The sequence below is a fragment of the Copidosoma floridanum genome, unplaced genomic scaffold (assembly GCF_036245765.1).
Source record: "Copidosoma floridanum isolate Cflo_tuat_1 unplaced genomic scaffold, Cflo_Japanese_pri ptg000021l, whole genome shotgun sequence".
Taxonomy (NCBI): Eukaryota; Metazoa; Arthropoda; class Insecta; order Hymenoptera; family Encyrtidae; genus Copidosoma; species Copidosoma floridanum.
This window is the reverse complement of record NW_028321898.1, coordinates 24,880,645-24,908,105: the sequence shown is the minus strand read 5'-3', so window position 1 is coordinate 24,908,105 and position 27,461 is coordinate 24,880,645. Positions and strand designations below refer to the sequence as shown.

Below are 27,461 nucleotides of genomic sequence, written 5' to 3'. Positions count from 1 at the left end.
GGCAATGCTCCCCCGTTTCTTTTTGCCTTTCGTCCTCAAGTTTGGAACGAGGGATACGTTTCACTGCGAACTTTTTTTTTCTTCTCGTTTTGTCACTTTGTCTCATCATTTTAAAAATGCACAAATGCACACTTATTTATGCAGTAGCTCATTACGTCTTATCGCGTTTCTCATGTTACGGAAAGTGCTATTTTGTCATTGGGTCGTATTACTACGGCGTGTCGAACAAAATTGTACTTTTGAGTGAAGCTCATTTCTTTAGAAAAGTCATTCAATTACATCAACTTGATCGACTCAAATTTTCCAGTTCCAATAAGGCTAATTAGTCATTGTCTCCATTTGTCTAAGAGTCAATGTTATAGTGAAAAAACAAGGGCATGAGAAAAAATTGTATACTGTTCCAAATTGCAGCTTATTTCAAACATATTAATTATTAGCGCTTACCGAGTTGCAAAAGTAATAAATTATGACTTGCTACTAACACGAATGACAAATTGTTATCGTAATCGATGACAAAACACTTTTTGTCGGGTTTTTAGTGTTTTTTCACTGTCAATATTATCAATTAGATACCAGCCTAATTATGAAAGTAACTGTGAAAAATACGACCTTTTCTTTTCTTCTTATTCCCAATTACAAATTCTTCTTTTAAAACGTATTTTACATACGAGGGACTGCAATATCACAATTGTATAAGCCATATATAGCTACAGGGCTTTGGTACAACACATGCTTCAAGTTCCGAGCCACATTTTAAAGAAACTAATTTTTTTTTTTTTTTCATGTCCAATCGTGTTTCGATGATTCGGAAGCCATATGAAAATAAGATATCCCCATTGTTGCTCAGTGATTGAGATACAAAGCTGATATAAACTAGCACCTCCAAACTATTGTCTCCTTGGTACGAGAAGAAAAAAAAGAAATTCATACATTTTAAAACATTCAGTTGGTTCGAAGTAGAAAGTTCAGCCAATTAAAACGACAACATTCTACGTAAACATTAAAAACGGGTTTCAACACCCAGTGTAATACGTACACATGCAGGGCACAATGATTTTTTAGCTGAGGATAATAGGTACAGTGTCAGTAGTACAAAAACAAAGGCACGAGCCTCGTGGACATGCGTTCAAAAATCATGAAAGTGAAAGATAGACGTCAATTATTTTAAACTAATTCGAGTACAGAAGCTTGACTCGTTTCGTATTGATCCCATTGCGGAAATAACAACCTTCCGTGTGTATTAAAATTTAATTGAGTTTTTTAACTAATGAAATGACGACTAAAAACGATTACGAATTCAATTTCGCCATTACCAATTCATTCGCCAACATCATTGAAGTACCTGCAAAAACACCAAACAAAAGTGATGAGCCAGTAGATGCCTTGGAAATCAAAGTGTACACGAGGAGATGGCTAATGTTGTTGCTCATCACTTTATTCGCAATTGGAAACAAATTCCAGATTCTGCAGTACACCATCATTCTGGATGTCATCACGAAGTGAGTAAAACGATTCTATTCGAAATTTTTTAAATTTCCAAAACTCGGATAGTAAATTTTCATAATTAAATAAAAAAATCAGGCACTACGAGGTATCGACCCTGGCTGTGCAGAGCACATCGGTGGTATTCAATTTGACGGTACCGATCATGCTGTACCCATGCATATTAATAATAAACCGCTGGGGTCTGCGATACCCAATGATAATAATCTCATTGTCCACGTGTCTGGGCTCGTGGATAAAATACCTGGGAGCTGCACCCGATCTCTTTGCTTTGACGATGATTGGCCAGACACTCGTTGGTATCTGCCAAGTGTTTATGATTTCGCTACCAGCAGAACTTGTGGCGAAGTGGTTTGGGCCCACTGAAGTCGCCATGGCCACGGCTTTGGCCTACATGGGTCCAAAATTCGGAGTAGCTGCCATGACCTTTCTCGTCCCGTGGATTGTCGATAGTCACGACGATATGGACGAGACTACGAGGGACCTGAGGAATCTACTACTTCCCCAAGCGATTTTTTGTAGCTGCGTCGCGGTCCTTGTTTTCATGTGTAAGCTAACACAATATTTTTAATCGTAGAAAAAAAAAAACCAAGGCTTGAGTACAGTAAGTCATGTAATTTGTATTTGCAGTTTTTATAAACGAGCCTAAATTACCACCAAGCAAATCAAGGGCCCTGCAAAAAGTTAATCAAGCCAATAGCTCAGGATTTTGGATTTCATTTTTACGACTATTGAAGAACAAAAATTACTGTCTACTTTGGGTGGCTCAGGGCTTGATGCACGGACAAATTGCTGCTACGAGCTCTTTACTCAACATTCTGTACATTTCCCATTTCGTAGTCTGTTTCATTACTTTATTGTAATATTTTAAATATTGTTTTGGTGGCTAAGTTAAAAAAAAAGGGGCTCTGCCCAAGTAAACAATTTGCAAGTTGGAGGAATTATATGTTGGATCAAAATTTCATTTTCCCGATACATCGTTTACTTTGATACATACCCCTACTGCTAATTGAGATCAAATATGTTAATATAGGTTGAAAAAGCGGCTAGTTTTCATAGCGGCATCTTCATTTCATCCTAAGAGCAAGAAGAGCTGGTCTTTGAAAAAAAGTTCTCTGAATTTGCTGCAATTTCAACTTAACTCTGAACTAGCTAGTTTTTTTTACTCTGCTGTCGATATTTATCTTAAAATTAAACTATAAACATAAAAATTGTGAATTTTTAGGATGGACACAAAGAAGTGGGCACACTAGCTCTGATCACTCTTTTGAGTGGACTCGTGGGAGGTATACTATTCAGCAAAATGTTGGATGCAACCAAGAAATTTAAGTTGGTCTTTTAACTATCATTGTAATATTTTTCGATATGACAAAACGCATTAAATAACTAACATTTTCAGAGAAATGGCCGTTTCCCTGTACGCAGGAATCATTTTAAGCGTGATATTCGTAGCTTTCAGTTTTTACGTTGAAGTAAAAGGGGCTATTTTCGTAGGTGCCAGTATTTACGGGTACGAGCCATATTTTTTATTCAACAAAGCGTTGATAAATGTAATATATCTAGAATGGAAAATTTTTTTCAAGGAATCTAAATTTTCAGACTGTTCTCATTTGGCTATGTACCAATCGCCTGTGAATTGTCCGCCGAAATAACGTATCCGGAATCAGAGAGCTTCTGCACTGCAATTCTAAAACTAGGGGACAGCTTATTCTCTATCCTGACTATATTGATCTCCAACCGAATACTTTCGTACTCCAACGATATGGCAACGTACATGTTTTTATTGCTACTGTTACAAATTGGATTTGTATCAACGATATTAACAGACGACGTGCGAAACAGACAGTCAGCAGGTAATGATTGTTCGTCTACACCCGAGGAGAAATACTGATAGTGTTCAAATTTTCCTTCTTCGTAAATAAATTTTTTTGGACATGACGAATAAAAAGTTTTTTTTTCATAAATGTGTATTTGGCTTCGCCTTGATTGCATTTTCATGCAGATTGCAAGATAAAGAAAAATGACTATCGAATTTTTCTAAAACATTACTATCGTAGAAGTTTCTTTCTGTGTCCCGGCCTAAATGGTTCGACCTGATAACATAGTATGAATGACTCAGGGCTCGTTTGCTTATCTGTATCGATGTTATCTTTTGACTAGTAAGGCTCGTTATGTCACACGACGGACGCGTCAGGTTAATGCTCTTCCGTGCTTTCCTTTACTACTTTTAGCTACCTGTACCTTTGCACCCTCATGTATTATCGATTATCATATTTACTGTATGGTCTTTAGATACATTCACGTGTTAGATACAACTACAGTGAAACTTTTTGTTTTATACTTTCCAAATCTCGTTTTTTAACGCTTAAATGAAGTGATTAGAGTAGTGAATTCCATTTTACTATACTTAGTTACTTTATTTTTTTGTTTTCTAAATCATAGTTACAGTTGAGGACGATATTATTTCATTATTGCGTGATTTTTTAACTTTAATTTTAAAAATGAGTTCCCTGTAATCGTACTATTTAGTTTTTTTTTTTTTTTTTTTTTGTTTTTTTTTGTTTTACTTTTGTGGGAGGCGTTAATAATTTTGAGAAACAAATTTCAATGCAACTTGGACATGCCTTGTGAAACCTCACAATAATAGATAGGTCTAACGAAACGATTTTACAGACTTTCATACAAGTAATTTACAACAAGTGAAATTTCAAAAACCATTGGTGATAGCGAGGAATGAGCCTCAAGCAGCGAGTTTACGATGAATTAATATAAATTGCATGTGTACGTCATTCTATGCAAAAACCTAAGTTTGCTCTTGCATATAAAGCACGATATACTCCTATAATTTTTACTAAAAAAAAAAAAAAAAAAACAAGATTATATTATAACATATATTACTTATGTTTATTTTCATTTTGGTGGCAAATATGGAAAAATCCTCATATACTTGATTCAACAAAAGTTATAGCATTTAACGTAATACTAGTTATCGTCACTGGTGCGCATCCAAGCTATTGCCGGGGCTTTTAGCTGCATCATTAGGCAAATTAGGAAAACATGTAAACGAAAAAGTGAAGGTACGGAAATGAAGGGACAAAAACGATGGAACAAATAAAAGAGAGAGAGAGAGAGAGAGATCTTGTAGTTGGAAAAATAGAGCGATGATAACGGGGCTGTCGTTGGGTTAAACCCTCTGTACATTAAAGCACGAGGTAGAAAAACCAAGCAAAATAACACAAGGAAGAAACGGCCTTGAGAAAAGAAAAAGGAAACTGAGCGATGAGGGATGGAAAAAGGAAGGGAGCGTCTATAGCTTGGGTGTATAACTGTGTATGATAGGTGAGGTATCGGGGGAGGAAGGGAAGGAAGGAAGGAAGGAAGTCGGCGAGACGCGTCGTAGATCCTCCGCGTCTTGCGCTTGACTTCCTACTTTCCCTCCCGCTTAGCCCTTTTACTTTCACACCACGTGCATGCATGTATGAATGCATATTGTCCGTGTGTGCGTGCGTGAGTGGGTGTATCGAACGGCGCAAGGCAGAAGAAAGGCAGCCGCCAGCGCCACTTTGCCGTACATCACAAGGGAGGGAAGATAATACTTTGGTGTATTCAACGTTGAAAAGCAAAGCGGGAGGAAGGTGGGTCGCGAGGAAAATGGTTAACACACACGCACACACTGGCCTGGAAAATTTCTATTCGCCGCCTCCGTCCTCCGCGTTTGGTTCATAAACGCGCGGACGCGCCGAGGTGTGACGGGGCTCGGGGTTTAAATGGCTGATGTTGCGCTTAAACTGACAGCTGCTGAGACTTGCTTTTTGGTCTGTGAAAATACCGTGTGGTCGTCAATGCGCATTCATACGAGATCTGGGAAACGAGGCCACTTTTTTTTCTTTTTTCTTTCATCCAATGAATGTGAGTCTCTCGCAGTGGGAGAAATCTGATGAATGGGCATTAAAAGTTTATCAAAAATGGCATTGACGAACAGTGCTTCGGGGGAATGGAATTTATTGCATCAGTGTACAGTAATTTTTTTAATGCTCTGTCTTTTGTACAAAAATAATTATGAACATTTTTTTTCTTTTTTTTTTTTAGATCTTTAAAAGCTCATCTCCACTGTTGAAAAGCTTAACATAATTTTTTTTTAGAACAAACGACGTAAACAGATAGGATTGACTGCTATTCTTGTTGGTTTTTATTAAAGTGATAAGTTTTATTACTCTTTGTAAATAAAAACTATTATTTTAAGATTGATCAGCAACGTTATTTTTCAGTGAGACATACAACTTTGTTTTATCGATTTCCAAGGTATAAACATGGTTTAACAGACAAAAGGATTTGTTTTCGGGTTCCGATATTATAAAAAAATTTGAAAAAATTGTTTTTAACATAACCACATGCCGTATTCATCGGTAAACTTTTTTTTGTCACTAAGTAATAATAGAATAGATTGACAACTAGTTTTGTAGATAAATTTGAATTGAACCATTATTTTATACATTAGAGCGAGAATTTCTAACTAACACCATCCCAGAAAAAGTAAAAGTGTTTCGTTTGCTTTTATTACAATAGGAAAGTGAAAATTATTGCAATTATAAAGTGAAAGTACCTACTCGTGTATTTTCCTAGCAGCTACCTTTATGCTACAAAAACTGTGTTTTGTATTTATTTATATGTCTCTTTGTTTCCACTGGATTTTTTTCGCAAACTGTCCTCATTATATGGAATCATCGATCGTGTTGTAAGTGCAACGAACTCTCGTTGTATTACATTCGACAATGTAACACTCCCTTGAGGCAAACGAGAAACTTTTTGCCTTGTCTGACCATATATTGACTTGTTTCACTGAATTTGATAAAATTGGTACATCGAGCTTTTAAAAAATCACTCATATATATATATATATCTCCATGTATTTTTCAAACTCAGATATTAGGCTCTCAATTATCACACACAACTTTGTTTTATCTATTTCCAAAGCATAAACATGGTTTTACAGACAAATGCAAAGAAAGGATTTGTTTTTGGGTTCCACTATTATGAAAAAATTAAAAAAAAATTGTTTTTTAACATAACCAAATACCATATTCGTTGGAAATTTTTTTTTTTAGTCATTTAGTAATAACGGAATTATTTGACAGCTATAGTTTTATAGATACATTTGAATTGAACCATTATCTTGTACATTAGTGCGAGACTTTTTCTTTTCTAACTAACGCAATTCCAGAAAAAGTATATGTGTTTCATTTGCTTTTATTGCAATTGGAGAGTGAAAATTATTTCCAACAATAAGTGATGAAAAGTTAAAATATTTTCAAGTTCAATTTTTCAAAGACCTGCAATGTCACTATTTAAAGTTTTGAGAAAAAATAGCTTTGTAACAGTTCGACCAGGAAAGTATCGACTTCCAGGGAGCTCTTTAGAAGTATATTTCATACTCTGTTAGACCTGGACTGAATAAACGACACATAAAAAAAAGAATCATTTGACCTGGAGTGATTTTTAGCCACAAATTAATGCCAAGAAACCGCGCTTGAAAATACTAAGAAAACCAAGTCCCAAGCACAGACCAGAGAAACAGGACACAACCTACAACGATTACTTTCAACGCGTAGAAAAACCAACCAACCACCCCTCCGGCTCATCCAGCGGCCTCGCAACATCTAGAGAGCTATATTTATGCGATCCAGCCCCTCTCTCGGTCGTCCTGTGCTTTTATTATTAGCCAACCCATAGGTACACGATGGGCAGGGTAGAAGAGAGATAAACCAGGAGCCGCAAAGAACGTGGCGCAGCGTGAATATAAAAAAGCTCGAGCTACGGAGACGCGTGGGGAAACGTGCCACGCGATCACTGATTCCCTGAACGCCATCCATGCGTCCATTCAACATCGTGGCGATAGGGAGAACCGACACGGAGGGGAGGGGGAGAAAAAAAAGACGTACATCGTATTCCCAAGCTATCACGTAGAGAGTGAGGGGCTTTTGTCTAGCGCGCGAGCGGAAAAGGGCCTGGTCGAGCAATAAATACGTTATTAAAATTACAAGCATATAGCGTGGCGAGCTGCCGAGCTTAGCCGAGCGAGCGGGAGCGTCGAGCCGAGCGTTTTGCAGTTAATTTTCCGCTTATCTACATAATAATCTCGCTTGCGTTGGTCGCCCCCACCCCCCCCTGAGCTTTGCCTGCGGTGCTTTTTCCCTCCCCCCGTCGCTTCTGCCCCCTTATGGTTGTACACACCGCCTCCACCGTGTGTATAATAATAGGAGCAGAGAAGGAGAGCGAGAGGGGGGGCTGGGATGGTGGTCGTTAACCCTTCGGGAATATAATACGTATACGTGCGCGCGCGTGTGCATACCTCACACAGTGGGTGAGTGTGTGTGTATGTGTATAAAGTGGAGGAGTTGTTTGGGGGTATGCAATTTGGCCGGAGCCACGCTGGCTGTTATTATGTATCGTCGCAGATATATTCAATCAGATTAATTAGCGGAGATACGTACACATTCGAGGTGGGGGGAGGGGGGGTGATATTTTGCGCGCCCGGGCTTTGTGATCGTTTCCGAAATTACGGCTTTCCGGGGTGAGTGGGAGACCAGGGGGTGGAGGTGGGGGGTCCTTTTGGCGGGAGGTAAAAATTTAATTTGTTAATTAATAGGACTGGCAAATTAGGGGGGCCTCCGTTGCAGAACGAGTAATCGCTCCGGTGGAGCGTTGGTGTTATAACGAGGCTAGCGAGCGTGTGTGTTAACTACACGTGAATCACGGTGATGTAATACAAGGTTTTTTTCTTTTTTTTTTTACGTCTTATTTTAGCGAGTACTCGTTGGGGATGGTTTTGACGTCTCGGATGAGGAATGTCCTTTTTTTTTTTTTTTCTTCTTCCCGGCTCTTGAATACGAGCTTTTCAATTGAACAAAAGTTCATTTGCCTAAATTCATGATATTACTCATAAGTCCTTGCGATGAAAATAAAATGGGAACTTACATTACAAAAAAATACAACGTTAACTAATTGTTTTCTACAGTGGTCAAATGTAAAATAATTTGATTTATCTTTGTTGATAATTTATGAAAAAAAACATTTGGTGCTTTAAAGCTCACGTAAGTATAGTCAGGAAGTTGTCAGGAAATTGTTCGGTTGGGCTCAAAGACCTTATGGACGAACAATAGCCACGACCAAACGTATCAATTTCGGCAAGATGACCCTACAATCACGGAGGAGGAAAAACATAAGAAATTACCACCCTTCCTACGTGTAACTCCAATATCTTAAATTGCAAAAATATCGGTAAACCTACGTGTTCAACAAAAAAAAAAAAAAAAAAGATACTACCCAATAACCCTTTTCCACAATGACGAAAAACATGCACCAAAGGAGCCGAGCATAATCCTCCCGACGTATCTCGTGGTTCGCCCTCAAAACAGCATCAAATTTTACCGCCAACAACACCGGCTCGGCTCTAGAGACGCACCTCACCGATCATATAACCAAAAGCGTCTTATTTCCTTGCCCCCGTCGCATACACCACCTTCATTTTATTATTAAACGTTTCGAAGCGTTTACGATCAACCCCCGCCTCCCCGTTCTCCCACTCGGCTGGCTTTTGTAGCCACGTGGCTGCGGAATAGCCGCTCCCGTCATTCGGCGCTCGGAGAGACGCTTTCCGGGTCACATCCTGATTCCCGTCGCAGCACGAAACGACCGACCCCGGAGGATCGGCAATAATGGCTTTATGATGGAACGTAAGTAGGACGAGAGCCCCCTCCCCCACTCTCTCACCGTGCCTCAAAAGGAAAGTGGAAAGGGTAGGAGAGAGAGAGAGTTGGAAAGTCTATTACACGTCTTAGGGGGTTTCGATTAGCGAGTTCGGAGGGTTTGATCCGGCCGTTGAGTCGGTACGTCTGTGCCCAGGATCGAGGGGGTGCGAGCCATGACTTGCCCTTTGAATTTCGGGATTCGAGATATCGGGGCGGCCTACACGTGTCCGGGCTAATGGACGAGGGAAGCTTACGCGTCGGGGTTTTATTTCCGGCTTTCTTTTTTCAATGTTTCGGGGAAGAACATCAGGATCGACGAGCTCGAGTGTGCTTTTACGTACGAGGAATTGACGTGAATTAATCTTTTTTTTTTTTTCCTTCAAGGGAGTGATTTTCAATCATATTCGAGGTATTTTCCGAGTCACTTCTCAGAGCTAAAGTCAAGCCCAGAGCTGTGCTTTGAATTTTTCTCTGGTGCGGTCGTGCAACGTGACGATAGAGACGGGAGTATTGTATGAGGGAATCGAGCCTTTTATTTTTCGGTTTAATTATAGTCTGATTGATTTTTTTTTCTTTTTTTCCCAGGAGCGAGAGGAGAACACCGACCCAGTAAGGAATCGGTGCATAAATTAGCCGAGGCTTGGCTTTTGTTTACGGCCACTTTGAGCGGAAAAGATACAGGCCGGGGCTTTGTCGATGGCAGAGAGACGCGCAAAAAAGAAAAACCAGGGAAAGGGAGCTCGATAAATTTCCTGGGAAGGGAAAACGCGCAAATTAACAATTTACGAGTCTCGCAGCGCAGCTGTCAGTTTGAGTGTTGGCGGTGGAAGGGGAGATTGTACAGTTGAAGGCCCGATGAAATCTTAATTAAAAAATGTTGCACTCGCGCTTCGACGGGGGGTGGCCTCTGACGCTGGCAATTAACGTCAAATGAATTATTTAAATTATCGTGTAACTCTGTTAATTACGGCAATATTTCAAACGACGCCCGGCCCAATAAGCCGGCCGCGTTGACGCCGAGCTGTCGATGGGCTTGATTTTACAAATTTCACGTTGGATATTTTAAAGCACCAATTGCGTTGAATGGAAGAGATGAATAAAAAAACCAACGGATTATTCGTCGAATAAAAATTACCGGTGAATTTTCTTCTGATATAGGGGAGAGGTTGTAGAGGCCCTTGCGATGGATTGAGTCGAAATGAAGAAATTCGCGTTAATTACATGGAGGCGCTGGAAGTGCCGGTGCGCTTTTACATTACATTTTAATTGGAGGGTAAACATTTCCGGGGAGGGAGGAATTCGAGAAATTTTAATGAAAATTCGAAATTAAGGTCGCACTGGGAACCCGAAAAATTTTAATCGCCAAGTAATTTGGTACGTATCGCGATTATATTTCCGTCGCGTTTCGGGTTGTTGCGATTACTTGTCAACGCGACGGTGTATGTATGTATGGACAGAAAATTCGGATCGATTTTCTTCACTTTTTTTCTCATTTGTCAGTCTCTTGCTCGTTAGATAAGTAATACACGCTAATTAAAAGTTTCGCTCAGCCCAATCGTGAAAAGCGCAAAAAAGCGACAGTCGCTTAAAGACCGATAGTCCGATGTTTCCACCGATATACTCCTTGAAAGGACGGCCCCCTCTCTCCAAAAAAAAGAAACAAAGCCAATACCGACTATAATGAAGGCGCACGACGTTTTGCTAAGAACGCGAAAAAAAAAGAAAAAAAAAAAAAAAAAAAAAAAAAAGAGGCATCGGAAAAGGCGCAGCGGAGTATATATTGTACAGTCGGCGCAGAGCCATAAAAACCGCCTGCAGTCCGGTAAGCCCGGCTATATGGAGCAAAGAGGACGAAGGTGGAGGGGCTTTATAGATTTCTAATAAAATGGCACATTAAATCAGACGGAGCGCGACTGATTGGGCCGAGCCCCCCCCCTCTCGAGCGCGTCCTCTTTAAAGCTTCCTCCCTCCCTCCCTCTCTGTGCTCCTTTTCCGCAGACCAAACAATACTCGGCGGTGGTAGCGCTAACCCAGATTCGCTCGAGCGAAGCTCCACCGGGGCCTCGGGATACTTTTATTGTAAGTATACGCCCGGCCTCCTCGTGACGGCCGATGAGTCCGCATTCGCGTCGGGGCGACCGGTTCTCGAGGAATTAGAAGGGGTGGTGGAAGTGTGCTGGGGTTCGTTGAGATGACAGTAAGGACGGAAAAGAAAGGCTGCTTCCTTTCTTTGATTGTGAGGATTTTTTTTTTTTCATGGAACTTTTAGTCAGGTTTTTCTTCTATGATTTCACTGCAACTGTAGAGCTCAGGGTGGTTAAAACACAATAGGACGAGGCATATCGCAAGAAGTAAATGGGGTAAATCTCGCGTCCACGTGTACACGTACGTATTCGTGGATGGATATGAGATCGTCGTTGGGATTGCCGATAAATCCCACGCTCGACGACACCGCCCCGTGTACAGATGACTGCCCGTTACAGCGGTGCAGTCATGATTAAGGTGCGGGAGTGAAAAAGGTAAAAAAAAAAAGCCCCCAGGATTCGTTGGCGCGGGGAGAAAATATTAATAAAAAGGGGGACGAGGAGGGGGAGAAACGTTTTATTTTCCGGACCAGTCGCTCGTGAGATCGGCTCCCGCGTCATAGAAAATTGCGGTTCTGTCTAACTCCCCACCTCCTGAGCCTGTATCGATGCTCGCCGAAGAGATTCTATTTCCCTCGGCGCTTTTCCGTTTGCGTGACTCTTCTCTTTTTTTTTTTTTTTTTTTTTTTTTTATTTTCTTCGCCCCGTACACCCGACCCCTTTCTCTTTTTTTCATTCTCGTGCGCACGTGAAATCCTCCTTAACTGTACCGTGGAGTCCGCGAAATGTGACACGCGCGTAGGGGCTGGCCCGTGGGCAGCGCTACTCTTTTAATACGACGGGGATTTCACGCTCCGACAACGCTGCGGGGACCTTTTACGCGTGGCTTCCTATTTATATTCGAAGAATTGAGTTTTAAGGCCCCTTGAAATCATCTTTCGTCAAAGGCGATTTCGTTGCTTGAACGTTTGAGAAGGAACGAAAGGACGGCACTGCAGGACATACCAGGCAGTTGCGGGAACCCTTTTTTAGTCGATGGGGAGGGTAAATAATCCTGTGGGCTATCTTTGATTTGTTTCGTGTCTTTTTTTCAAACGCGTTCGTGTCTCGTCTTCTAAGATGAAATGATTGCAATTCTGTTCAGGTTAGTCTGTCTCTCATGGAAGGATAAATCATTCTTTCAATCAAAGAAGTGTAGTCACAGCACCGCTTGCCTTAACATGTCTAATAGACTTTTAGTCCTGTGCTTTTTTATAGAATACAGAGTTAAAATGTAATTGATATTCTTCGATTATAATGGAATTTCATGAATATACTTATATAGAGGTCTACGGTAGCATAATTGCAGTTGAATGACCGTCACGGACTGGACATGGAATACTCACCTGAAACAAAAAAGAAAAAAATTTTGTTTGATTACGCTGCATCAACTAATATCTTATAAATTTTACATCATATTTTGTTTCACAGTAACACTAGATCACATATAAATTGTTGAATAACCAGCTTGAATTAAAAAAAAAATTTTTTTTACATTTTAAAGTATGGAGATCCTTCATTTTTGCCCGTCCCACTTATTCGAATCTGCACTTTTACTAGTCATCGTTTTTCTAAGCTTCACGACTAGATAGTTTCTTGAAACCATATTTCACTTCTCTATCCTTGGATTTTTCAAGTAAACAACCTACGGGTGCTTTTCATTTTCAAAGTATGGACTACATCATTTTCTGATCTGAAAAAGCACGATATTCCTATCAAAATCACACCCTTTGTTATAATCGCAATTGCTGGTTAAAACGCGATGACGGATAATTTAAAAAAAAGCTCAGAATACAAAGTCAAATGACAATGGGATCTGGAAGCAAAGAAAAGAGGGAAAAGGGCCGACGGGGATGTAAAATAACGAAGATAAAAGAGAATCCTCGTGGGTCTCTTGTGAGCGCACCGAAGCTTCTCGAGTGAACGTAATATTTGGTATTGTTTGATCCCCTTGTAATGATGATCTGGTTACTTGGACCCCCTCATTTCGCTCTGTTTTACATATTTTTTCAATCTCCATTGTACCTACTCTTGTATTTTCTCAGCAGCTACTTTTATGCTACACAAACTCTGGTTTGTATTTATTTATATGTCTCTTTGTTTCCACTGGATTTTTTTCGCAAACTGTCCTCATTATATGGAAACATTAATAGTGTTTTAAGTGCAACGAACTCTCGTTGTATCACATTCAACAATGCAACGCTTTTTTGAAGCAAACGAGAAACTTTTTGCCTTGACTGACCATATATTGACTTGTTTCACTGAATTTCATAAAATTGGTAAATCAAGCTTTTAAAAAATTACTCATGTATATCTTCATTCCAACTGAGCTATTAAGCTCTCAGTTATCCCGTATTATCCATACACTTCTTAACACTGTCCTTGTTTTCAAAATTTATTGCTCTTCGGAAATGAAAACAACTATTTTAAAATTGACCAGTAATGTTATTTTTTAATCAGACATTAGTACGAGAGTGTCTAACTAACGCCACCCCAGAAAAAGGACAACTGTTTAATTTTCTTTTATTACAATCAGAAAGTGAAAGTACCTACCCTTGTATTTTCTCAGCAGCTACCTTTATGCTACACAAACTCTGGTTTGTATTTATTTATATGTCTCTTTGTGTCCACGGAATTTTTACGCCAACTGTCCTCATTATATGGAAACATTAATAGTGTTTTAAGTGCAATGAACTCTCGTTGTATCACATTCAACAATGCAACGCTTCTTTGAAGCAAACCAGAAACTTTTTGCCTTGTCTGACCATATATTGACTTGTTTCACTGAATTTGATAAAATTGGTACATCGAGCTTTTAAAAAATTACTCGTGTATATCTTCATGTATCTTTCCAACTGAGCTATTAAGCTCTCAGTTATCCTGTATTATCCATACACTTCTTAACGGTGTCCTCGTTTTCACGACCGAAAATGAAAACCTTCGATAAACACCCCTCACTGGATTCCTCGCAACCTCGCGCAATCCGAAGAGGTGCGCTCTTATTCTCGCTCCATTTCTTTCCACCGCAGCACTCCCGACTCTCATTCTCCGGATGTTTAAAGGTACAGGTGTGTCATCACGCTAGTTGTGCCGGTGAAATTAAAAAACGCAACCTAAACTATCCGCCCACCTCATCTTCCCACTCTCGCCAGTGGAGCGCATCCGAACATCTTGGATATTAAAACTTGCAAAACAATCGGAGCTTTCCCCAGAATATCAGTAGACATGGGACTCAAAGACGAGTAGGAAAGAGAAAAAAAGGAAAAAAAAAAGAAACAAAAGCATGGAGGGGGGAGGAGGATTCTTGCAGCAGCGAGCGAATGTTTTTTCGATGATCCGCCGCGGAGGGGAGGGACGCCCCATCGTGTCGAGGCAGGAATTTCATCTTTTATATATGAGGAAGCGATCCGGAGAAAATGAAAACGCGACCAAGCTCTGCTTTTCTTGTCCTACCTGGAGTGGGGAATCGTCCGTAGAAATCATTTTTTTATGCAGCATAATTCATTAGTGCGCACCCGAGGACTCGCCAGTTTATGCGAAGCGACTCTTTTGGCGCACCGTGTTTTTGGTTGTCCCTACAGTTGTTGCTCTCGTACTTCTCCAAGATGTATCACAATGTTGTCCATACATTATATATGTATATACCAACAAAAATAATTTGCAATTCCAATGTTTTTCATGCTGTTCGTATGCTTGTACGATTAGAATCGAGACCTCAACGAGCTAATGTCCAGGTGCTGAAACACACAGCCTCCGTTTACATGACGTGTGCGCTCGAGGAGTGACATTACGTTATCTGTCCTGTAACTAACTTTGAAACAGTATGCGCTGTTCCGAAACAGATATAATGTTACAGGAGTACTTCTCACCGGTGTTTAATCTATATAATGTAGGCCACTGCATTTTTAGTATTTAACAGTTTATAATTATTTAAAAATAAAACATAAATTCTCTTTCAAGTATTTATTAATCATTCGATGGTGGATTGTTTGACCTCGTATGAATGTTCAGTAAGAAAAAGGACACCACTTGAATGATAGAAAAACATCTTAGCTCCCTATGGGCACTGGGTCGCCTCATAATCCAGTACTCCAGCCTTAGATAACCCACAACGACAAACAATGTTTCCATAAACGGCCTCGACAGCGGCGAAAAGGAAAACACTCGACCCACCGCGCATTAGAACACACGCACGGATATACGCTAAATCACCCGCGACGTATTTATCGAGCCCCGATCCTTAAACACTGCGCGCAGACGCGCGCGCGAGTCAAACAAAACGATATCGGAGCCATCAAGCGTAACATGATATTATGCATACGAAGCGATGCCCCCCATACATTACGTCCGAGAAAATAAAGTTTGACGCGCGCGCGTGTGTGTATACCTACGCCAGCACACTCGAACGAAAACCAATTCCACCCCCTCCTCCCGCTATACGTGTATCCCTCGACAAACTAAACGCGCGTGGCCTAGTAATTCCCGGGTGGCGTAATATTCGTTTGTACAGTGGTAAATTGAAATCAAGTTCTGATGCTGTACCGGAGATAAAATTAAAAAAATTATTCATCGACGAGCCAGTGGGTGTAGCTGATATGATAAACAGCCCCAGCAACAATCAAGGGAAGGGAGGAATGTCGGATCCTTCGAGGATCATCGAGGTTTAACCAAGAAGAAGCCAACGGCAAATTGTACGAGGGAAAATTGTCTCGGGCGCTGCTACCGATGGTGGCTATAACAAACCCGTTCCTGTACGCTTTTCTCCTCTGAAGTTAGGAAGGAAGGAAGTGGCGGGAGGAGGGAGGGGTGGAAGGCTCGCTTCGACGCCCCAGGGGCAAGGTGTGCTCGGGACAGGGCCGTTAAAATAATAAAATGCCGGGAGGAGGGGCCCCGTCACCCGCGATGCCTCTCCCGCCATCTCCGGTATCCGCGAAACTTGGGCAAACTTTGCCGTGCGAGCGCCGTACCGGCCCGAGAGCCATTCCGTCTTTTCTCTCTCTCTCTCTCTCCCCTCCTCTCTGTCCATCACCCTTCCCCCCCTCCCTGAGCCCATCTACCTGCGTGCTTATATTCCCTCCGACTCGCGTACTGTACGTTTTATGTCCTTCCTCCTGCTCCTACGTGCAGTTCCGACCATCGGTATTTCGTGTTTCCCCGTCGTAGGTTTTTGAATTTCACTTTGTCACAAGTCGCGTGATAAAAAAAAGACTAAAATACTTAAGTCATTACTGGTTATTTCAATAATGACGGTACGTACATTTAACTGACTTTGATTACAATTTAAGTGCGAGGTCGAGGTTGTTGGGATTATTTTTTTATTTTTGAGTCTACTTCAGATAAATGGTTTTGTTGCTTCGAGTTGGTTTTTTTTATTATTCGTCCCGAAACTACAAAAGGCCTTGCCTTTATACAAAAGTATAAATATATTAAAATAGTATGCAGAATGAATTGATGACAATGACAAATCAGGTGGTAGGTATGATGAGTGTGGAGCTTCCATAATTTATCAAATCAATTTATTATAAACAATGTCACTTTGTAATAATTTGCGAAAGTCTGCAAGAGATACCAACTTGAATTCCCGAGAGCATACACGTCGATATGCACGTCTGCATTGCTCTCATCTCTATCACATTGTAATGTCGGCTACGTAACTTGTGCTGTTTAAACCGTGTCGCGTTTAACTTTATCGCGTATCCAGTCGACATGAAGCGAAACTTGGGTGTAGGGAATATCAACATCGGTGACCAGTCCAACTAGCACGGTCTTTTTACCCCGTTGTTTGACCAAAATGTCGCTTGTTACGAGCTGGAAGGAAAATAAAAAAAAATCTTTTCCACTTGCACTACATTGAGCAAGACTTGGGTACATCATCGTGCGCAACCCACCTCTTTGTTTTTACCGTACAAGAAGCAGAGCTGCTTTGGATAATCCTCGCAAGCGCCGATGCGGGGCACGTATTGCAGCTCGTTGCTCTCCGAGAATTCATAACCAACCAGCGTACCGATCTCCCTTGCGTGGAAAATTCTGTTGGATTTGGGCAGTTTTACAAGATCGCTTTTGTCAATATCCACTTTTCTCCCCAATTCCAGGATAGCTATGTCGTTGTCGATGTCGCTGAAAGTAATTGTCAGGCTTAAGCAACATACCAATCGGTAACGGGACCGCAAACTTGATTACAAGTTAATATGCCTCACTTGAAAAAAAAGTCATCGTGGATGTAAGTATTTTTTACTGGAACCACTTGGGCGTCATTGTCGTCGAGTAAAATGCCCCCAGTGGTAACTCTGTACTTGACCGAATCGTCATATACGCAACTAGCTTTAGTTACAACGTAATTTATTTTAACCAGTGCACCATTGCACCAATGATAGGAAGCGTTACTCTTAATTTTTTCTACAGCCACGATGTATGGAAATTGCCCTCCTTTGGCCAACTCTCCGTGAACCTCGAACGCTAGTTACACATGAAATTTAATTACCCAAAGTTAATTTTAATCATTATGAACAGTCACGTTTATTACTAAAGCAAAAAGCTAAATTATCGATGTACATCAAATGTAGGTGAATTTTTTGTTTTTCTTAAATACACAAAATTCGTATGAAGCACAGTTTCAGTTAAATATTCACACAATACAAACTCATAGTAGCACTTACTGTTTAGCACAAAAAGAGTAGCAAGAGTCGTAAAATAAACCATGTTGGCCAAGAAATTAGTTGAAACTGATTCTTTTACGAAAGGTATTTGTTCATATTTATACATACACACGTTCAAGGCATGTCAACGATCGACTAATGGCCTATGGATTCTTCGATGAACCACTTACCAGAAATAATATATCGCTTTTACCTTGTTGCAATTTCACCGATGACGTTCGTTCATTATCTCACAGCTTATTACAAAACAGTCAAACTGTTGTTTCAACTATCTGTGATAACTACTTTGATATCTTATTGACTCTGACTAAAATATATTAATAAAATTTTACGAAAAAAGATCCGATGTCGTTTTCCAATGTAAGAGTTTTTCTTGTCATTTCATCAATAAAACCTATGCGACACGTTTTACAATGGAAGCTCTTCGACACTATTGGAAAGTAACTATTTTAAAAACGTAGACAACAAAAGTATGATATCATTCACAGATTATTCAATCACTAATTCTACAAAGGAAAGCACCAACAATCATCTGTAATTAAAATAATCTTTTAAAAAACCAGATTTAAAAAACGTGATATGATTAACAAAGGACCTTCAAACTGTTTTTACACATAAGATAGGCAACTCAGAATTATGTACTTCAGTTAAACAGAAATGGTAAAAATACAGTTGACAAAGTAATGATATGATTTCAAAATTATCTAAAAACTATGTCTGCACACCGGAGCCATTTTAAGTCTTAATAAATTTCAACTTGCATTTTGATCCAACAAAGCCGGGCTCTTCAACTGTACTATCAGTGGTACCTACAGAAACTCTGGGAGATGATGATTTGAAGGAGGTGTGTAAGGATCGACAGCTGGTTCAAAAATCTTCGCATCTTCCTCACCTTCGGTACTTCACGGGCACCTCAACGTGACCGGAAACCCATCGCTTCCTCCCCAAAACTCAACTCGTGCACCGACGGCTCTACACCAACACTCCAAATTGAAACGGGCGGTCGAAAAAAAAACAGCACAGCCTACCCGGGAACAAACGTCATAACGCGCGTCTCGCCGTGTTTTTCAACGCCGCGGATCCAGCGCACGTGCGCTCTGGCTATCCATCCCGTCTTCGGACTTGTTTTACGGGCTTCCGCGGTGAAAGATTATTCCAACTGGCTCCGGGAGGAGAAGGAGATATGGGAAGAAAATGAAAGGGATGAAGAGCCAGCGATCGGGATCAAACTTTTCGGGGGGTGAAGGAAAAAAGTTCCTCCCTCCCTCTAGGTGCGCGAAAATACATGTATATAGGTGCAAGGACGCCACTGCTGGCCCTTACCAAAGTTGTGTATCGGGGAGGGAGAGTCGTTTGCGCGTGTGCAGGACTTTTAAAGCACTCGGGGTACAAGTTGACTTTTATTTGAGCAAAGTATCAACAGGTATCGATTGCTGGCTTCATCTTCCCTTCCAACACCCCCCTTCAGTCCCTGCTTTTCCCTTCTTTTCCCCCTTTACTCTACTTTTTCTTCTTTTCATTTTGTTTGAGAAATCCCTCCTCGTGTGTACAACGTGGGGGGGGGGGACGTTTGTACCGTTGTTATTACTGTACTCTGCACTGCCATTACTACTTCACAATGGATGGCTCACTCGGTCTCTCGTGCGGCCCAAGTTTGTACACACTCGCATGTTATATTACGTCTGTACTCACTCTCCCCGCCTCGGAGTTGGGGATGCCAGTCTGGTGTTGTGATACCTCGCAATGGGACATTGGTGTGTCGTGGGATACGTGCTTTTTATGGGATATACCGAATATGTATACGTTATTAGATACATATATATATATTTTTTTTTTTTCGTCAAAAATTGTTTCAATTTTTCTTGTTTCATTACTTTATGGATACGCTGATTTTTATTTGTTACTTTAACGATCGTCGTTGGGTCACTACGTATTTCATCATTCAGTCAGCTGTTGACCACCGCTAGATCAATTATTTACCGATGGTGTAAACGATCGTACCAAGTTTTCCCAATAAAAGTTCCAACGCTGTAATATTCACTCGGAGGATGAATCAGTGGATCCGGAATACCCGAGTGCAGGTAATCCGAGCGATCCTACGCCATACCCCTATTAATTGCATCACTTGAATAATCATCGGAGTTCTGCTGCAGTAATAATACCATTTGTACCTGTTACTAATTGATGCAGCCGGTGAACGCAGTTTATAACAAGTTCTGATGAAATAAATTACAACGATACAGTGAAACTTGATGACGGTTAATTAGTTAATTGTAAGTTTGGAAGAGTTGTTTGCAGATCAATACCGAAGAGCGACCGTCGACTCTTCGAGTTGTAGTGGCAAAGCCAGTAGATATTGTATGAGTAAACTGTTTGCTTTGTTTGATATTTTTTATTTTTTTTTATTTTGACTCATTTATTGCTTGGCTTGAGACCACGGTCAACTTGTGAAATTTTAATATTTCCTTGCAACTTGTTTGAAACAAGTGCGATTGTAGGGTACACCGAGGCAAAACTGTATTTTCACGAAAATGAAAACAACTCGAGCGAGTAATATTTATACATTTGTTTGAATATTTAGTTTCGATTGCAGATAATAATGTCTTTGCAGTGACGAGGATAACAACGAGAATTTCGAAACAACCGATGACGACATAGTATGAAACAAAAACACATCGTGCAATTGGAGGGACCTTTTTTTTGTTGCAAACAGTACACTTTGACCACGAAACGTTTTCAAAACCTTCGTTAGTTGACGAAGAATGTTTTTGCAGCCAATTTCAACGTGAAAGCAAAACCAACAGCGTGTGATGAAAACGCGCCACTCACTGGGCTACAATGCACTCATTTCGCATTTCAAGCGCCAAAAATGCATCTCCACAAAACTACTCCCTCCCTCTAAAGTAGCACAATGTACACGCACTCACGTGTGCAATCGAGCGAAGCAAGGGTTCGCACATACCCACGTACAAAAAAGGGAAAAAACCCCCCACCCAATTTTCCGCCCCCCTTCCCCTTTCAAGCTCCAAAGCGTCTACAAAGCTCGCGTTATATTGCAGCCGTGGCGCGGAGCGCACTTCAATTATCGTTCGGATTAATGAGGCCCTTTTCCAAACATGTAACAATTAATCGGGCTTGCAGCGAATATCGATCCGCCGAGGCGCTACGCGATATTACAATCACCCCCTTAACGAGGATATTTTGCTCGCGCTGTTGGCCGCTTGATCGAAAAGCTTCTCGAGGCGTACTTGACAGTGTACACTCGAGAGCCATTGTATCGAGTTGCTTGTGATATTTCAGGATGGCTTTTTACACGCCTTTGATGCAGGTGGCTGGATTTTTTTCTTTTTTTTTTTTTTCTAGACTTTCATGCTTATTTGAAGCATTGCAAGGGAATCTTTCGGCAAAACTATTGATTACTAATGTGCTGATTGATGATCTAGGAAATAAAGTTTGTTACGACCTGCTGTGATTACAATTTGCCGGAGAAATGCAAGTGTTTGAGTGATCAAAACGTGAGCCACCGAACAACACACACCACCCAAGATCCCTACTTTTATTAATCATGCGTGCAATGACTTAATTATTTTGTGTATCTTGAAGTATAAGTTAAAAAAGGGTATTTGTATCATTTTTCAACATGTTTTCAAGTTTTTAGTTCAAAATAAAATAAACAGTCCACGGAGTGTTTGACGTCTGACCTTAGGAGTCTGTCATCTACGAAATTAAGTAGAAACAGACGAGTAGGGTAAGACGAGCCATCAACAAGGAAAGATAAATTAAAGTGATCAAGCAAAGTCCGTTGTTTTTCATGTTTTATAAGAACTAAATAAACAAATTAACTTGATATTAATACAATTTACATTATACACTGAATTATCAATCGTAAGAAGCATTTGTTTCAGAAAAAAAGAAAAAAAATCTAGCTCATCTAGCGGTAAATTTAAAATTGGTTGCAAAACTCCATCAGTGCCAACCACTGACGGGTAGAAAAGTAATGTGAACAAAAACATTTGAAAAATCTATTTAGAAATATTTAAAAAACCACGTACGTAACGATATAAAACAAACCTTTGCGAGAACAATTCATGATTACACGCTTGTTTCGCACTACCGCATTCACGGAACTTCCACACCAGACCCGCATAAATTTACATTCCCCTAATTTGCCAGCATCAGGAAAAAGAAGAATTTTTCATAAAACGTTGATTAAAAACATCCCACGCGACCACATACGACGAGAATCCGTATTTTTTTGCTTGTAATTTTATCACCCCACTCGCGCACGTATCGCTCGGAATTACCTACGTGTCATCGCCCTCTGCCAGCATTCCTTACAAATATCAGAAATAAAAAAAAAACAAAAAAATCGCACACGCCCAAACAAATCTATAAAGTATAATGAATAACCGAGGGCTCAGGGAACCAGGCACGAGAAACGTGATGAGAAAAGAGAAATATGCTGTTAATTAATTGCGCGCCCACATTTCTCGCCAAGATTCGTTAGTCTCTGCTCCCACCTTGTTTTATCAGCCTCCCCCTGCTCTTCATGCCCCTCTTTGACGCGTCAGCCTACAGAGTTTTCTTTGGTTCTTTTGCCCTCGTCGTGCTTTCCATTTCCATCAGACCACTGTGTTCTCGCACAACGTCGGAGGAGGGGAAATATTTTTCGTCCACCAAGAGGAAATGAGCTGCAATATCCGCTTCTCCGACTGAGCGGTACAGGAAGTGCAAGGTATACGCGAGGGGCTTGGGGAAACAGATAAGCCAATCGTTTCCCGCGAATCGGAAAGAGAAAGAGTCTCTTTGATGTACGTTTTATGGACTCTCCAGTTCGTCCAAGAATTAAGAAGTGTTCAGCGTTTTCTTCTTTGTTTCAGGCATGTCTCAAAATACGACTGCCTGCGAGTTAGCAAAATTACTATGTACCTTTTTTTTTAATATCCCTTACAAGCAAATATGAAACAATAAAACAAACAAACGTAGTACACCGCAAGTCGCGTTAAATTATCGCAACTCTGAAAAAAAAAAAAAAAAAGGTTACACTTCCACCGTAACTTTACAACAAAAGCGACAAAGGCGAAACTATAAACTTGCAGTTTCATTCAAAACAACTGGGTTGAGAAGTTCCATCTCGGGACTAATAAAATTACATGGCCCCGGGGTGCGTGCATTGGAATGAGCTTTAAAAACAACCACTGAAAGCTCACCTCCACGCGCATCACAGTCATACGGATGCACTTTTCTCTCGTCAAAACGAACGTCACACCCTACACGCAGGTAGCGCAAAAAAGAGCCCGAAGTAGTTTTCTTTGTCCCAAGGGTTTATCTGACGCGAGATGGAAATTACACGCCTGGAGGCCAGCGATTAATTTTGACTTATACACCTCTATCAAAGTGCAGAGCATAGAAAGTAAAAAAAAAAAAGATGTATATTATACCTACACAACGTGAGACACACGTGAGGGTGTGTGTTTTTACTCCCCCGTCAGTGCACGTGTATACGTACAACGTTTTGGGTATATAAGGGATATTCCGTGACGAATCAGATACCGAGGACTGTGGGCAAACATTTGTAGCCTTTGTGTCATTTAATAACCGTAGTTAAGATAATTTAGTGGTTCGAGCTAAAGTGGAGCAGAGCATGCGGGCTTCAGGACTTGCTTGAATGAAAAAAAAAAAAAAAGAAAAGGAGGAAAAGGGAGGGAATATCCAAAGTCTGGCAAGACACTTATTCGACCTCGTTGCCGCTGTGCTGCCCTTCCTTTCTTCCTCCGAGCGACTATGTTAAGAATTGTATATACTTTATTTCCGTGGCTGGGCGCACGTGCAATTTATACACCTCCTATCTTTTAATGTTTCTCAAGTATGTTTATACGTATATATGTACGCAGGGAAGTTTTTTTTTTTTTTTTTTTATGGAAAATATGGTTGTAAAAAAATTTCTCCTCATGCATGATTCATCGATGAAGGGTTTATTTTCGTGTTACCGCGTTTCTTTGGTGATTCCACAAAATACGATCAAGTTGGGGCTAGTAGCACCAAACACTTTCACAGAATATATCTGTAGATTTACCATTGTCAATTTGATATTTATGTCACAGTTTGCATTAACATTACGAAAATCAGAGGCGTCGACTATGACTTGGAGACACGTGTACCTATCCTTTATTCAGCACTTGAGTACAGAGAATAAAATATAGCTGTATGCACTTTACTAAAATGAAAACCACAAGGTGTGGTTAAGGTTACTTTCATAACGAAAACAGTGGTACACAAAATTTGTTAAATTCTGTCTACTACAGGAGTACTGTCCCAACTCGTCATCACAAATGATTAGCCATCGGGACTGCACAACGTATACTGCTGTGATTTAGGTGCGGAAGACGAGTATCGCCGTGATTTTTTATTCAACGAGGATCGGTTCCCGGACGAGGGACCCTCGGGCTCTGGTAAATAGAGGCAAAGAGTCGCTCTGCGAAGCCACGTTAATATTTAATATCCAAGCTCGTACAAACACAATGGGACTTTGAGGGTGTACGCGGGCGAGAACGAGGGGATGAACCATCAAGTCGGTGGGCGAGGGTGGCTCAGGACACATATTTGGATACGGATCAGAGAAAATAATCCCCGGGATTAGCGCGTTTTCGCCTCCCGACCCCTCCGACGACCATCGCTTCGTCTTGGTTGTCTCGTGGACTCCCTCCCTCCCTTCCTCACCACTTTTCGAGTTTGACCAAGGCCGGTTTTCCTCCGCTTCTGTTTGTGGACGATCCTTAGCACGCGACGACTTTGACTCTCTGCCCTCTATCGACCACATCAAGGGATGGCTCTTATTGAATCACTTGGTATGTAAATAAATATCATTGGATCACGTTTCTTTGTAGGTATATAAAAATTAGATGTTGGTGACCGAAGGTGATTGATCGCTACTGAACGCGCAGTTGGACAGAGCCATGATATAATTAATTCTAGCATAGGAGTGACGCGAGACTAAACAATAATGTAAACAATAATGAATTGATTGGTTCATCCATCATTTTATGTATATTATTTGGTACGAGAGCTAGCCCAACTACAACTGTCGGGGACTTGATAAATTCCGCGGTGCTTCCATTGTTCACCCCCCAGAACACCCATTGAAACTTTGAAAACAAAAGTGTCTGTGTCCCATCAGCAAGTCCCCGAATCCAGCAAAAACCCGACCAACGAGACAATGGTCGTCGTGCCCCTCTTCCAACCATCAGGGGCAGATCTGAAAGTTCCGGTCCCCACGTGCAACAGCCGGACACACCAGGAGAGTCCGCAAAAAGACGACCGGCCAACGTGGCAAAAACCACCCCACCGCGGACATCTAGTCGCGCAAAATTGCACCAGCCAATGCATTACAACACGTACTCCCACAAACGACGTGAGCGCAGAAGTTCCGCGGACCCATTATTCCCGCGTTTGAATGCCACCCGAGCGATAAGAGAAATCATAGCCACTCCCCACGCGCGCCTCGGACGCCGGCCATTGTTCGGACGCTAATAGTGGGAGTGTGCTCAGGCAGCGCACTGGACATGTTTATAATGAGGCGTGCGTTGTTGTACGCGCATGCAGGTACTTGTTTGTTGTCGGCTGCGATGGTTGCGGATGAGGGTAACGTATGATGTTTGCGCTGAACTCGGCCGTTGTACAATTGTACGGGGAAATCGGGAAGCTTCTCTCTCGTGTCAGACGTTGGAAATTAGACGTCCTTGAAAGTTTGCTCGCGATGACCCCGTTTCAGCTTCTCCCTATGCGTATACGTGATACACGCTAAACTCCATTGTCCGCTCGTTGTTGCAGTTTACGATCGTGTGCAAAAATTAAACGGTCATTTACATTGGTATGTGGAAACTCGGTTCCCTGCATCAGGAACGCCCTTGTTGAGGTAACACAGGCCGAAACACCGTGCTTTACTTTTACATTCATCACGGGCACTCCTCCTCAGGAGACGATCGGTCCTAATTAGCAATAAACAACGTCAAAAATCACTTTGCGCAAATGGAAACTCGTGTATACATACACGTCTGGCATATTTCTTGCCTTAAAAGCACCACAAGAGGAGGAGGAGGAGGAGGGCACATAAATACGAGCTGGCATGCAGCCTCGCGGCTTTTCGCGTCAAGCCTTTTTGGCTTTCCGTGCTCGCTCGTCCCTGGCGTTTCTCCTGCTCGGGCCCTGTGTGTGTTGTTTGCCGGTGCGCGCGAGGGAGGATTCGCACAAAAAACGAACGCACGTGCTGGCTCGTCCGAGTTTGCACGGGGGTGGGGGTGGGGGGAGGAAATGACAATGATTTATCGCAGTTTAAAACTTTGCCGGGCGCTCGATTCATACCAATTCTCTAAGCGGATCCCTCGTTCCCCTTTCTTGGCTCGCGACTTGCTTGCTTACTTGTTTCTTATTATTTCGCATGGTAATTATGATAAGTTGGCTTGACTAATGGCTCCACGCGGGAATTTGTATATATTTTCGATCCCTCCCTCTCGAAGGGATTTCCCCCAATTCCTCCCCGCTGCCGAGCTCATAAATTCACTTGGCCGATTTGTATGAATTTATCGGGTTATTATGCGGGAAGAGTGGCAGTGCGCTGGGGAGTGGGGCCTAATTATTATCCATTGTGGCGTCGGCTGTAATGCGAAAGACGCTTATACGAATATATACTGGCTTGATGGGTCTATAATTGTTTGCCCAGAGTGTGACGCTCTTTCGATCTAATAAAACTCCTTCGCGAGTGGGCTAACGTATATCTGGTTGTATCCACTTCGAGACATGGGGATTCGGTTTAAAGGTAAGCTGCATCGGCAACTTTTTTAACGAGGTTCGAATTATAACACAGATTTGCAAGGGGGAGACAGAGGGAGACTCTACATAGGTTGGGCGTTAACGCTGTGTGTGCTTTGGCGCTAATTTAGAGCGAGTTGTTGGAAAGAAAAATCCTCGTGTATAATACGCGGTGTGCCTCTGGGAAAGTTCCGCACGAGCGGCGATGGCTGGGATTTCCGGTGCAACGTTGGGAGGGTACACAATCGGCTTCGGGGTGGTAGGCTGTGCAGTTTCAATCACGTAATTACGATGTATGTCGAAAATCTGGGAGGGGGGGGAGGAATAATGGGGGATGGGTGCCGCGGGAGAAGTTGAATGAACGCCCGGGTGACAAAAGGAAAACGCGCGCGCGGGGGGTGGTGTCAAAATCGCAGACTCATCCATTTAATTTCAAACGTGTGCGCAGCGTATTGTCAAAGAGCGTATACCTGTACGCCCCTTCGCGTCAATCGTAGTCGGGCTAATTAATTGCACGATGCGCGATCGGTGAAAGTCGATCTCCCGTGATTACGCAAAAAGAGAGCTGGAACGTACTGCGAAATGGGAAAAAGAAAGGGGGGTTGTGGGTGAGTTTATTGACG

The 27,461-nt window shown here is 41.6% G+C and overlaps 2 protein-coding genes across 3 annotated transcripts in view; one reads left to right on the top strand and one right to left on the bottom strand.

Annotated features, from left to right (window-relative positions):
* Positions 1-27,461, bottom strand: part of LOC106637909 (cytotoxic granule associated RNA binding protein TIA1) — a 539,236-nt gene that overhangs the window by 74,540 nt on the left and 437,235 nt on the right. The gene's annotated exons all lie outside the window — the stretch shown is intronic.
* On the top strand, positions 1,876-3,394 carry LOC149374214 (choline/ethanolamine transporter flvcr2b-like). The gene is made up of 5 exons (XM_089594355.1): positions 1,876-2,051; positions 2,134-2,342; positions 2,729-2,832; positions 2,903-3,013; positions 3,103-3,394. Exons 1-5 carry the CDS (start codon positions 1,877-1,879, stop codon positions 3,392-3,394), a joined length of 891 nt encoding a protein of 296 aa, XP_089450481.1. The 5' UTR covers position 1,876.

Coding starts and splice junctions, on each gene's coding strand:
- LOC149374214 (XM_089594355.1), top strand. CDS start 1,877: ATGGCCACGGCTTTGGCCTACATGGGTCCAAAATTCGGAGTAGCTGCC. Junction 2,052..2,133: donor CGCGGTCCTTGTTTTCATGT/GTAAGCTAACAC, acceptor TTGTATTTGCAG/TTTTTATAAACGAGCCTAAA. Junction 2,343..2,728: donor TGTACATTTCCCATTTCGTA/GTCTGTTTCATT, acceptor GTGAATTTTTAG/GATGGACACAAAGAAGTGGG.